Genomic DNA, 14964 nt, shown 5'->3' with positions numbered 1-14964 from the left:
CTGGAATGCGTCTAGATAGGCTTGGGATTACGACAGTTTTCCCATGTGTTTTTTGTGGATATTGCATGGAATCGGTGGACCACCTCTTCCTGCTTTGTCCTTTTGCCTCTGAGTGTTGGTATTGGTTGTTTGGTATGTTAGGGTGGTCTTCTGCTCTTTGCTCAACTCTACTTTCACAATTTCAATCCTAGCCTTTGTTGTTTCCCACTTTGTTCTATTCATCTTTGTGGATAGTTGCTCCATCTCTGGTGATTTGGAATCTTTGGCTGGAAAGGAATACAAGAATTTTTAATCATAAGTCGATGTTTGTGTCAGACGTCATAGGGAAAATCCAAGCATCCATTAGTGAAGTAGTGCTTTCTTTCATTTATAAAAATTTAGGCCAATTAACAACCTTTTCTCATTGGGATAACTGGGTTACTTGGAAATGGCCCTCTCTGCATTTATTGCCTTCTAATGGGGCTATTTCAGATGCCTTTTCCTTGCATCTTAAGTGAAAAATGGCTAAATGGAGCCCTCCCCCTTGTCCTTGCTTCAAACTTCAGTTTGATGGGGCCTCTAAGGGCAATCCGGGAAAGTCTGGGATTGGGGTAATTATCTTTGACCATTCTTCAAAAATCATCATGGCAGTTGGTAAATACATTGGTCATTGCACTAACAACATGGCTGAATTTCAGGCTCTATCCGTTGGACTTGATCTGGCTCATTCTCTAAATATCAAAGATATTGTTATTGAAGGGGATTTAATGCTTGTTTGTCAGGCGGTTGCTGCCAAAAAATGTGCCTCTTGGCATATGCAGTACATTCTGGAGCACATTCTTCTTCAACTTAATGGCTTCTCCACTTTCTCGATTTCCCATTGTTTTAGAGAAATTAATGTGTTTGCAGATTTTCTTGCAAATAAGGGTATTAGTGATGGTGTAGATTGCATAGAACTTGCATCTTTAGATTTTCCTATCTCATGTATAAAAATTCTATCTTAAAATGCCTTCTTGATGTGGTTGTTCTTTCGTAAGTGCTTATAATGAGGGTGTTTTGGAATAATACCATTGTTATTAACATTTATTGGGAGAATCTCCCCATTTTTTGGAGGGAGGTTTTTTTGGTGGTAGCCTTGGATAGTTCTTCTCGCCTTATGGGGTGTTTACTTCTTTGAATGTCTATAAGTGGGGTGTTGCCTTGCCTTATGACAACACCTTAGTTATAGTCATCCCTGGAAGTGGAGCTGCTTTTAAGGCTGGAGGGTGGTAGTCTTTGGGATCAGTCGACATTGATTTAATAGTTCTTTGTATGTTGGGCTATGTGGGTTGCTTGGTTTTTATTTCCTTTTTCCAGTTTGGTGGTTGAGGTTATGTTATTTTCTTTCTCCATGATGGTTGGTGGCATTGTTTTCGGTCTTTTTGAGGCTGGTCTATATTGCTTTTTGGGATAATCATTAGACAAAGTGGTTCAGCTTAAGTACCCTATCTTCTGTGCCCATCATGTTTTCTTAAGCGTAGTGGTGGCCGATTGTGTCATGATTTTTGGCTTTCACGTTCTGCTCATTGGTTTAGTAAATAAATCATTATGTATTGTAAGGTTGGTGAGTTTGATTGATTGAGTTTGCTGTATGTGAAGCATTTTTTCATCATTCAGAGGTGCTATCTGGTTGGATACTCTCTTTGTATGATATTCTGAGAATCATATCATGACAACCCTTGCTCTGTTATATATCTTCGCTAGATATACAGGTATGGGTCATATTTGTCTGTTTCTTTTTCAGAGTATACAATGCTTAGCAGGATGTGGAATCTTTTGGGCAAAATTGGTGGGTTGTGGATTATTTTGAGAAGTTGGAAAATTCAATGTTTTGGATGGGGTAAATGGCTTCTTATCATGTTGTTACTCATTTTTCTATTCTTATGAACCATTATATGGATTGGTTTCACCCTGTTTCCTGAAGGTTGTCTCCATCTTTTGTTACTTCTTGTATGGATAGGATTATGTATGCTAACCATTTTTATGTTGTCAGGACTACTTCTCCTTGGTTCCCTCTTCATCGTGTTTTTTGTTCTCTGCAGAATTCTGGACTCATGTGGTGCATAAGGGGATTAATGTTTGGGGCTACCACTGTTCTTGGCTGCATTTTTTGAGATGATAACCTCTCTACAGAATTACTAGTACAAGCTTGTTGTAAAAGCTTCCTTTATATCTAATGTAATTGAAACTATAATCAGGGTTTATTGGGATGTATATGGGTTATTGTATTGGGTAGGTAGGTTTATGTTTCTTGAGAGAGACTGAGGGGTTTTCTTACTAGTTCTTTCCCCTCAGTGCTCTTTGAACCAGTCACCATGTAAAATATATATATATATATATATATATATATATATATATATATATATATATATATATATATATATATATATATATATATATATATATATATATATATATATATATATATATATATATATATATATATATATATATAATTTTAGTGGTATCATCCACTTTTATCAAAAAAAACAAACATGAAATGTATTTATTTATTAAAAATGAAGTCTTAACATTTGCTTATGATTTAATCCACATTGTTTTGGTAGTCATAATTATGTTTATTTAAAATAATTTGATTTAAATCATCAAAATATAATACTAAATTTTTATCAGTATCACATTATTTCTTATAATGTTCTATTACCAGTTCCTGCCCACAAGGTTATTTATGCTTCTACATGGTTGGATGCAAATTTTATTTATTTATTTTTATTTTGACCAATCATAGAGAAGAATTTTAGTTTATTACTATGCATTTCTATAATTGAAATTTGATACTTACTTTTTTGTTGTTTGAATAATAGTATTTATGTACTCTTCCATTGGTTCAAATGGATAATAGTGAGTGTATAATTTTTTTTATTAATGGATGCATAAAAATTCAATATTTTATTGAGTGTACATCTAATGTGTATTGGTTTATTGAGCTCCTCAATGAAAATTGTTTGCAGCCTGATCTATGCATCTATGTTGCTTTTCCTTGTTCTTGACCCTATCTGCATTAGTTCAATTTGTCTCTCCTTAAAACTTCTTAGAGATTCATACTGTATCATTGTTGGTTAGCTATTCTATCAATTATTTTAATTTCGATATTTATTGTTATCCACACTCTGTTCTTTTATTTTATTTAGTTTTCTTTACTTTCTACAGGTTTTGTTTTTAATCGACATCAAATATCCTAAAATGTTGCCAAAATTCTCTTTGTCTTTCTTGGATATGTAATCTCAACTACCCTCAAATCCTCCGTATGCACATTAATATTGGCAACTTCTTTTGTCAATTCCAAATCCTCCATATCCTCCAAGAAAATCTCTCAACTATAAAGACAAGGAACTCAAACACATCTTCCTCAAGATTTGAAAGGTTGTCATCTTAATTGCTCCAACCTGTGTATTGTACCATCCACAGATTTTACTTGGATTATGGGTGGTTTGAAATACATTTTTTAATGCTTGTTCCCAATCCACCACATAAGCTAGTTTTCTATATAATGCATGACTTTGTATTTTTCCAAGCACTCTCTTAGGAGTCCAGCTCTATAGAGCTGTCTATGAGAAGTAGAGTGTTTGAGGAGGGTCTGAATGTAAGAGCAGAAGTGCTCATATATCAGATGTAATGTTTTTTTTTTATTAATATAAACTGTTTTTATTCCATTTTTGTTGCTCCCTTCATTTTCTACATCTGGTATCAGAGCCAATGGTTTAATTGCCTATAGAACCAAAAGAATCTGGAGAAGTCTTATGCCCTTGCTAAAGTTGAAGCCATCATTGGGAGTGTCGATCTAAACAGAAAGCCTACTGGTTCTAGAAAGAAGAAAGTCATTGAAAAGGCTATGCAAAAGAAGAACAATTGTCATGTCTATGAGGATTTGGAGATCAAAGTGGAAATCACTACTATTGTTTGTTTTCAGGATATGTTTCAAACACATGTGCTGCCAAATTAGTGAATATTGATTATTGTTCCTAGGAGATGAGATTGAAGGCAAAGATGGGTCAAAGGAAAGTTTAAAAGTGACCGCAAAAAATTCAAGATGAAGTGGAAGCTTCTAAAGATTGGATTCGATGCATAAAGAAATAAAGAACAAAAGAAGGGGAACTCGAAGGCATAGTGAGTCTACCAGTTTGCTACTAGTCCAAGAAAAGAGGAGTCACTGAATTTTTGTATTCACAAGAAAGGACATTTTACGTTTGTTGTTGAAAAAAGGAAGAGAGTTAAATGAACTTTGTGATGTAGATAAGAAAAAGTGCAGATCGAAGAGACTATTGAGTTAGTTGACCACTGACAAGAGGTGGAGTCATTGCTAAGGAAAAATGAGATCATAGTTAAAGAGGAGATTACTTCTATGAACAAAGGAGAGACTAAAAGAAAGGTGTAGAAGAGAATCTTCTTTAGAGGCTATATCTAAAGTTTGTAGATCAAAAGATGAAGAGATAGTTGTTAAAGGTGTTTTGTGTTGTCTAGTTTGAAGTTGTCTTTATAGATCTTGATGTAGTATGAAGTTTAAGGAGGATATGGTATGTGTCTATGTTGAGACAATCAAAATTGAGTGGAAGAGTATTTCTAAAGTCCATAGATCAGAACATAGAAGGAGGATAAAAGTTGTTAGATATTGTGAAAATACAAGTGAAAAGGTGATATTATTGAATGTCACAGAATTACATTTCTGAATGTAAGAAATGTTATGTTTGAGGCCAATAGAGCCTATTGAGATCCCCGAGCACCAACAATGTGACTCTATGGGAGGTGTTGATATAAAAAGTCAATCACACCTGAATGTTGGATATTTAATCTCAACTACCCTCAAATCCTCCATATGCACATTAATATTGGTAGCTACTTTTGTCAATTCCAATTCTTTCATATCCTCAAAGAAATCTCTCAACTGTAAAGATAAGGCACTCAAACAGATCTTGCCCAAGATTTGACAGGTTGTCATATTAATTACTCCAAGCTATGTATTGAACCATCTGTAGATTTTACTTGGATTATGGGTGGTTTGAAATACATTTTTTTAATGCTTGTTCCATGTCCACCACAGAAGCTAGTTTTCTATATAATGCATGACTTTGTAATTTGCCAAGCACTCTCTTAGTACTCCAGATTTGTAGAGTTGTCTATGAGAAGTAGAGTGTTTGATGAGATTTAGAATGTAACAGTTGAAGACCTCATATATCAGATGTAATGTTTTGTTTTGATTAATATAAACTCTAACTTTATTTTCATTTTTGTTGCTCCCTCTATTTTCTACATTTGGTATCAAAGCCAACGGTTTGCTTTCTTGTAGTCCTAGAAGAATTTGGAGAATTCTTTTGCCCTTGCTAAAGTTGAAGCTGCCATTGGGAGTGTCAATCTGAAGAGAAAGCCTACTAGTTCTATAAAGAAGAAAATTCATGTAAAAGGCTATGCAATAGAAAAACAATTGTAATGTCTACGATAATTTGGAGATAAAAGTGGAGATCGTTGCTATTGTTTGTTTGCAAGCTATGTTTCAAACACATGTGCTATCAAATCGGTGAAGATTTATTGTCTTTATCAAGAGATGAGATAGAAGGCAGGGATGGGTAAAAGGAGAGTTTAAAAGTGACCACAAAAAATCAAGATGAAGTCGTAGCTTCTAAAGATTGGAGTCATTGTATAAGGAAATAAAGAACACAAGAAGAGGAACCCGAAGGCATAGGGAGACTGCCAGTTTGCTACTAGTCCAAGAAAAGAGGAGTCACTGAATTTTTGTATTCACAAGAAAGGAAATCTATGTGTTCTATTGAAAAGAGGCTGAGAGTTAAATGGACTTGGTGATGTAAACAAGCAAAAGTGCAAATCATAGAGATTGTTGAGTTAGTTGAACATTGGCAAGAGGTGGAGTCGTTGATCAGGAAAAAGGAGATCACAGTTAAAGATGAGAATACTTTTGTGAAGAAAGGAGAGGGTAAAATAAAGGTGCAAAAGAGAAGCTTCTTTAGAAGCCATATCTAAAGTTTGTAGATCAAAAGCTGATGAGATAGATATTAGAGGTGTTTTGTGTTGTCTAGTTTGAAGTTGTCTTTATAGATCTTGAGGTAGTATGAAGTTTAACGAGGATATGGTATGTGTGTGAGTTGAGACAATCAAAATTGAGTGGAAGAGTATTTCTAAAGTCCATGCATCATAACATGGAACAAGGATAGAAGTTGTTAGATATTGTGAAAATAAAAGTGAAAAGGTGATATCATTAAATGCCACAACATTATGTTTATGATCCTCGAGCACCAACAATGTGACTCTATGGGAAGTGTTGATAGAAAAAGTGAATCACACCTGAATGTTGGATATGCAATCTCAACTACGCTCAAATGCACCATATACACATTAATAGTTGCACCTGCTTTTGTCAATTCCAAATCTTTCATATCCTCCAAGAAAACATCTCAACTGTAAAGACAAGGCACTAAAATAGATCTTGCTCAAGATTTGAAAGGTTGTCATCTTAATTCCTCCAACATGCATATTGTACCATCTGCAAATTTTACTTGGATTATCGGTGGTTTGAAATACATTTTTTTAATGCTTGGTCCCTATCCACCACATAAGCTCGTTTTCTATATAATGCATGACTTTGTATTTTTCCAAGCACTCTCTTAGAAGTCCAGCTTTGAAGAGTTGTTTATGAGAAGCAGAGTGTTTTATGAGAGTCAGAATGTAAGAAGTAAAGAATTCATATGTCAAATTTAATGTTTTTTTTAATCAATATAAACTCTCTTTATTTTCACTTTTGTTTCTCCCTCTATTTTCAACATTTGGTAACAGAGCCGATGGTTTACTTGCTTATAGAACTAGAAAAATCTGGAGAAATCTTTTGCCCTTAATAAAGCTCAAGCCATCATTAGGAGTGTTGATTTGAAGAGAAAAACCATTCATTCCAAAAAGAAGAAAAGTCATAGAAAAGGATATAAAATAGAATAATAATTGTCATGTCTATGAGGATTTGGAGATCAAAGTGGAGATCAATGATACTGTTTGTTTGCAGGCTATGTTTCAAACACATGTGCTTCCAATTCGATGAAGATTGATTGTTGTTTCCAGGAGACGAGATCAAAGGCAGAGACATGTCAAAGGAGAGTTTAAAAGTGACCATAGAAAATTCAAGATGATGTCATAGCTTCTAAATATTGGAGCCATTGTATAAGGAAATAAATAATAGAAGAAGGGAAACCCAAAGGCATAAGGATACTGCTAGTTTTCTACTAGTCTAGGAAAAGAGGAGTCACTGAATTTTTGTATTCACAAGAAAGGATATTTACATCTGTTGTTGAAAAGAGGTTGAGAGTTAAATGAACTTGGTGATGTAGACAAGCAAAAGTGCAGATCATAGAGACTGCTGAGTTAGTTGACCACTGGCAAGAGGTGGAGTCATTTCTAAGCAAAAAGGACATCAAAGTTAAAGGGGAGAATACTTTTGTAAAGAAAGGAGATAGTAAAAGAAAGGTGCAGAAGAGAAGCCTCTTTAGAGGCCATATCTAAAGTTTGTAGATCAAAAGATGAAGAGATAGTCGTCAAAGGTGTTTTGTGTTGTCCAATTTGAAGTTGTCTTTATAGATCTTGAGGTAGTATGAAGTTTAAGGAAAATATGGTATGCATGTGAGTTGAGAAAATTAAAATTGAGTGGAAGAGTATTTCAAAAGTCCATAGATTAGAACATGGAAGGAGGATTGAAGTTGTTAGATATTGTGAAAATACAAGTGAAAAGGTGATATCATTGAATGCCACAAGATTTTGTTTCTGAATGTAAGAAATGTTATGTTTGAGGCCAACAGAGCCTATTTAGATCCCTGAGCACCAACAATATGACTCAATGGGAGGTGTTGATAGAAAAAGTGAATCACACCTAAATGTTCGATATGTAATCTCAACTGCCTTCAAATCCTACATATGCATATTAATATTGGCAGCTACTTTTGTCAATTCCAAATCTTTCATATCCTCCAAGAAAATCTCTTAACTATAAAGACAAGGCACTCAAACAGATCTTGCTCAAGATTTAAAAGGTTGTCATCTTAATTGATCCAACTTGTGTATTATACCATCCACATATTTTACTTGGATTATTTGTGGTTTGAAATAGATTTTTTTAATGCTTGTTTGCTGTCCACCACAAAAGCTAGCTTTCTATATAATGCATGACTTTGTATTTTGCCAAGCACCCTCTTAGGAGTCTAGCTCTGTAGAGCTATCTATGAGAAGCAGAGTGTTTTATGAGAGTCAAAATGTAAAAGCTAAAGCGCTCATATAATAGATGTAATCTTTTGTATTGATTAATACAAACTATATCTTTATTTTCATTTTTGTTGCTCCCTCTATTTTCTACATTTGGCATCAAAGCCGACAGTTTACTTGCCTGTAGAATTGGAAGAATCTGGAGTTGTCTTCTGCCCTTGCTAAAGTTGAAGTCATCATTGGGATAGTCAATCTAAAGAGAAATCCTACTAGTTCCAAATAGAAGAAAAGTCGTGGAAAAGGCTATGCAATAGAAGAAAAATTGTCATGTCTATGAGGATTTGGAGATCAAAGTGGAGATTGTTGCTATTGTTTGTTTTTAGGATATGTTTTAAAAACATGTGCTGCCAAATCAATGAAGATTGATTGTTGTTTTCAGGAGATAAGATCAAAGGCATAGATGGGTCAAAAGATAGTTTAAAAGTGACCATAGAAATTTCAAGATGCAGTTGTAGCTTCTAAATATTGAAGCCATTATGATATAGAGTGAGTTGACTCTCACCTATTTGTACTACCTTGTCTAGGTATCTCCTTCAAGCTACACAAGAATCATCCAATGATTCTACACCTCACACCCTCCAAAGGTCGACAAGACTTACCTCTCTAACCTTACCAAGGTACTTAGGCTAGAATAAGCACTTATTGTTTTGTGAGTTCCATTCTCTTGCTTAGGAGACCTTGTTTTCCCACTCCCTTTCACACTCAGCCTGAGAGTTCAACCCCTCTACCATAGGATCTACATTCCCCACATTACACACATAAGGATGGGTTATTTTGGAAGTATTCCCAACCCTACACCTTTCTCAAGAGCTTTGTCATTTACTGATTCCAAGCTTCATAAGCAAACTGCACTTTTAGGCCTAATTAGGAGACCTAGTTCTAGTAGCTCTGTCAGCAGAGTATTCGGCATTTATCTGTTTAACTTCCTTAACAACCCTATGAACTATTTTACATTCTAGACACCCTTTTTGGGTTTACATACAACATTGCAAAACTAGAGGTTGGTTTTTTCTTTAATATATCTAACCCTTATAGGCCTAATTAGGCCTAATTGCCTCTTCCTAGGCCTAAAAAGTAGGGATTGTTTAAACCTCCTTCACTAGTCCGATTGTCCTTGTGAACTAGTGCTGGTTTTAGGTCTTTACTTCCATATGAAATTCCATTCTAATAATACTTCACCTCCATCCACCGGATTCACCCAACTAGGGCTTGTTATCCATGATTCCTAATGCTTGCCAACTCAACGTGCCCAACCTAGGGTATGGTGGCAAATCTTTGACTTAGCTTCCCCTGACTCAAAACCAATTATAAAACATAGTATATAATGAAAATCTAACATTCTACAAGGTTTCAAAGTGGGTATCCACCATGGAACATTAGGTTGGAGCCATTTTGCTCTCAAAACCCTGGTTTTTAGGACCTTTGAACCCAACTGCAATAAAATGAAGATTATTCACAAACTACAACAATTCAAGACTACAAATTAAAAAAAAGAAGTTAAGACACCATTCTAACAATCCATGACCCTTTTTTGGAGGTCTCAATCCATACAGGTTGTACAAGCTTGCAAAGAACAACAAAAACCTAGAAGAACACACCAAATGGGAAACTAAAACTTGTCTATTTGCTTCAGATCTTCAACAAGAGATTATCATCAACCTTTCCAATCCTTATACTATCCTTTGAGTAGTTACATATGCCCACAACCAATTATGTCAACCACCTAGCCATTGGTGTATGAAAATGTTGCAAAGTTGCTATGAGCAACTTTTGCAACTTTTGCAATTTGTTGCATAGGTGAGAAACTTTGCTCAAACCCAAACTTGGTAACCTCCAAGTGACTCATATGACCTCAAAAAATTAAAAACAACATCAACCAACCTACATTAACCCAAAACAACTTATCCTATTAAGTGCTCTACCTAGTACCCTTAAAAGCTCACATGCCAACATTGGACAAACAAAGACTCTTTACAATCATTTGAGCACACACTCAATGGCCTCTTGGACTTATGACAAAACTAAAAACATGATTCCAACATCCTGGAAACAAAATCAACAAAAATTTCTAAGTGGCCATGCACCATACTCTTGGGGTAGGAAGAACTCAAGTCCCTCGAGTGGATAGGGCTTGTATAGTGGTTCCATGTTGTAGTATATCTCCTTAAGACATCCATGTAGCTTTGGATTCAGGGAGACCTATCCATTTGACCAGGTAGTCTCTATAGACTCCTTTCCTAGTCCTTTCGACAATGTTGGAATCTAAAATGTTATCCAATGTCACTGGTTGGCTTGGTGGTAGGTCTTGTGTCCAATCTACATCTTTAGTAGCATTAGGCTCTTCTTGGCTTGCAATTGACTAAGTTCCTTTATACTAGAACAAATCACATACATTAACGATTAGTGATATACCAAAGTTTGGTGGTAGTTCCACCTCATAGGTATTATTACCATACTTATGTACAACCTTAAGAGGTCCAATCTTCTTCATTCATAGTTTGTTAGGCTTCCCCTTAGGGAGTCTCTACTTTATCAGATAGGCACAACTAGAACACCTATCTTATAGTGTACTTCTCTTCTTGTTTTGTTTGCTTGTGTCTTGTATTTCTCATTATTATGCTGCAATGTTTTCTTGACTTGTTCATGGATCTCCTTCATATTCTCTGCAAAGTTTTCACCTTGAGCACTTCTATTGTCCATGGAACTAAGATCAATGAGTTCTAAAATACCCCTTGGATGACATCCATATACAATCTCAAATGGACTCCAGCTTGTGTTCCTATTGACAGAGTCATTGTAGGCATACTCTTCTTGTCCCAATACTAGATCCCAAGCTTGACCATGTTGTTTGGTGAGACATATCAGTAAGTTACCGAAGGACCTATTAACTACTTCAGTTTGACCATTAGATTGTGGATGGTAGGTAGATGGAAAATAAAGGTTGGTATCAAGTTTCTTCCACAACGTTTGCCAAAAGTGGCTCACAAATTTTGTGTCTCTATCACTCACAATTCTAAGAGGTAAGCCGTGGATCCTTACAATCTCTTTGAAGAACAACCCTGCTATGTATGAGGCATGATTAGTGCACTTACAAGGTACAAAGTATGTCATCTTTCTGAATCTATCCACTATGGCGTAGACACTATCATATCCTCTTGGAGTTCTAGGTAAACCAAGAACAAAGTCCATACTCATACACTCCCATGGCCTTGCTGGTATGGTAAGAGCCTGATATAAACCTTCATTTCTGGAGGTACCCTTAGCCCTCTGACTAATAGCACATTACTCCACAAACTTCCTAACATCTGACTATAGTCTAGGCCAATGGTAGAACCTTCCAACCTACTCTAATGACTTGTCAAGACCAAAATGTCCACTTAGATTGCCTTGATGCTTCTCCTTGATGATATTGTCTCTCATAGAGCACTATGGTACGCAAAGTAGGTTTCCTTTAAACAATAAGCCTTCCTACAACATAAAATTAGAATAGGCAACATGACAAGCATTAGAAAACTTTGAGAAAACATCATATGCTTCACCAAAATCTTTGTCACCTTGGTAGAGGTATTTGAGGTCACTTAACCCCATCCTTTGTAGTTGCACTTCTTGGATGGTTAGAACCTTTCTACTTAAGGCATCTTCTATCTTATTGGTAACTCCTTTCTTGTGCTTGATGGAAAAGGTATAGGCCTGTAAATACTCAACCCACTTGAGGTGTCTTTTATTCAATTTCTCCTGCCTATTCAAAAAACTAAGTGCATGATTATCAATGTAGACTATGAACTCTTTAGGTAACAAATAATGCCGCCACTTCTTGAGTGCTTGCACCATGGAATATAACTCTAGATGATAGGTAGAATACTTTTGTTTTTCTTCATTCAACTTCTCTGAGAAGAATGCAACCGAGTGACCTTCTTGGCTCAAAATGGCCCCTATAGCCAACTTGCTAGCATCACACTCCATAGTGAAGAGATGGTTGAAAATAGGGAGCCTAAGGTAAGGGAGTTTCGCTACCTTTTATTTTAACAACTCAAACCCCTTGTCGTCTACACTAGTGCACTTAAACTGACATTTTATCCCACCTTTGATGGTGTTCAAGATAGGTACACACACATGGCTAAAACCTCTAATGAATTTCCTATAAAAAGAAGCCAAACTATGGAAACTTCTCAAATCTCCTATTGACTTAGGAGTAGGTCAATTTACTATTGCTTCACCTTTTGATGGATCCATTGTTCCAAAAAGATGAAAATTCATGGAAAAGGCTATACAATAGAAGAAAAATTGTCATGTCTATAAGGATTTGGAGATCAATGTGGAGATCATTTCTATTGTTTGTCTATAGGCTATGTTTTAAAAAAATGTGCTGCCAAATTGGTGAAGAATAATTGTCGTTGCCAAGAGATGAGATCGAAGGTAGAGACGGATCAAAGCAGATTTTAAAACTAACCACAAAAAATTCAAGATGGAATCATAGCTTCTAAAGATTTGAGCTATTGTATAAGGAAATAATGAACAGAGAAAGGGGAACCTGAAGGCATAGCGTGACTACTGGTTTGCTACTAGTCCAAAAATTGAGGAGTCATTGAATTTTTGTATTCACAAGAATGACATTTACATCTGCTATTGAAAAGAGGTAGAGAGTTAAATAAACTTGGTGATGTAGACAACAAAAAGTGGAGATCCTAGAGACTGTTGAGTTAGTTGACCACTAGCAAGAGGTGGATTTGTTGCTAAATAAAAAGGAGATCACAGCTAAAGGGGAGAATGCTTTTGTGAAAAAATGAGAGATAAATTAAAGGTGTAGAAGAGAAGCTTCTTTAGAGGCCATATCTAAAGTTTGTAGATCAAAAGATGAAAAGGTAGCTATTAAAGGTGTTTTGTGTTGTCTAGTTTGAAATTGTCCTGATAGATCTTGAGGTAGTATGAAGTTTAAGGAGGATATGGTATGTGTGTGAGTTGAGACAATCAAAATTGAGTGGAAGAGTATTTCTAAAGTCCATAGATCAGAACATAGAAGGAGGATAGAATTTGTTAGATATTATGAAAATACAAGTGAAAAAGTGATATCATTGAATGCCACAATATTTTGTTTCTAAATGTAAAAAATGTTGTGTTTCAGGCTAGCAGAGCCTATTGAGATCCCCGAGCACCAACAGTGTGACTCTATGGGAGGTGTCGATAGAAAAAGTGAATCACACCTCAATGTTGGATATGCAATCTCAACTACCCTCAAATCCTCCATATGCATATTAATATTGGCAGTTGCTTTTGTCGATTCCAAATCTTTCATATCCTCCAAGCAAATCTCTCAACTATAAAGACAAGGCACTCAAATAGATCTTGCTTAGTATTTGAAAGGTTTTAATCTTAATTGCTCCAACCTGCATATTGTACCATCTACAGATTTTTAGATTATGGGTTGTTTGAAATACATTTTTTAATGCTTGTTCCCTATCCACCACAGAAGCTATTTTTCTATATAATGCACAACTTTGTATTTTGCCAAGAACTCTATTAGGAGTCCAGCTTTGTAGAGTTGTCTATCAGAAGAAGAGTGTTTGATGAGAGTCAGAATGTAAGAGCTGAAGCGCTCATATATTAGATGTAATGTTCTATTTTGATTTATATAAACTCTATCTTTATTTTCATTTTTTTCCTCCCTTTGTTTTCTACATTTGGTATTAGAGCCAACAATTTACTTTCTTATAGAACTAGAAGAATCTGGAGAAGTCTTCTGCCCTTGCTAAAGTTGAAGCCATCACTGAGAGTGTCGATCTAAAGAGAAAGCCTACTAGTTCTAGAAAGAAGAAAAGCTATGGAAAAGGCTATACAATACATGAACAATTGTCATGTGTATGAGGATTTGGAGATCAAAGTGGAGACCACTTCTATTGTTTGTTTGCAGGCTATGTTTCAAACCCATGTGTTGCCAAATCGGTGAAGATTGATTGTCAATTCTAGGAGATGAGATCGAAGGAAGAGACCATTTAAAGGAGAATTTAAAAGTGACCATAGAAAATTCACAATGAAGTTGTGGCTTCTGCAGATTGGAGTTGTTGTATAAGGAAATAAAAAATAGAAGAAGGGGAACCCAATGGCATAGGGAGACTACCAGTTTGCTACTAGTCCAAGAAAGGAGAAGTCACTGAATTTTTTTAATCACAAAAAAGGAAATTTATGTATGTTGTTGAAAAGAGACAGAGAGTTAAATGAGCTTGGTGATGTAGACAAACAAAGGTGCAGATCATAGAGACTGCTAAGTTAGTTGATCATTGGCAAGAGGTGGATTTGTTGCTAAAGAAAAAGGAGATCGCAGTTAAAGGGGAGGATACTTTTGGGAAGAAAGGATAGATTAAAAGACAGGTGCAGAAGAGAAGATTCTTTAGAGGCCATATCTAAAGTTTGTAGATCAAAAGATGAAAAGGTAGCTGTTAAAGGTGTTTTGTGTTGTCTAGTTTGAAATTGTCTTGATAGATCTTGAGGTAGTATGAAGTTTAAGGAGGATATGGTATGTGTGTGAGTTGAGACAATCAAAATTGAGTTGAAGAGTATTTATAAAGTCCATAGATCAGAACATGGAAGGAGGATAGAAGTTGTCAGATATTATGAAAATACAAGTGAAAAGGTGATATCATTGAATGCCACAATATTTTGTTTCTAAATGTAAGAAAT

General features: G+C 35.5%; 1 protein-coding gene across 1 annotated transcript; it reads left to right on the top strand.

Moving 5' to 3' along the window:
* Window positions 1-500: 500 nt before the first annotated feature.
* On the top strand, window positions 501-983 carry LOC131056921 (uncharacterized). The gene has a single exon (XM_057991200.2). It carries the CDS (start codon window positions 501-503, stop codon window positions 981-983), a length of 483 nt encoding a protein of 160 aa, XP_057847183.2.
* Window positions 984-14964: the final 13981 nt, after the last annotated feature.

This window comes from Cryptomeria japonica, chromosome 2, assembly GCF_030272615.1.
Source record: "Cryptomeria japonica chromosome 2, Sugi_1.0, whole genome shotgun sequence".
Taxonomy (NCBI): domain Eukaryota; kingdom Viridiplantae; phylum Streptophyta; class Pinopsida; order Cupressales; family Cupressaceae; genus Cryptomeria; species Cryptomeria japonica.
The sequence above is the reverse complement of the archived record's forward strand: the minus strand, read 5'-3'. Positions and strand labels throughout refer to the sequence as shown.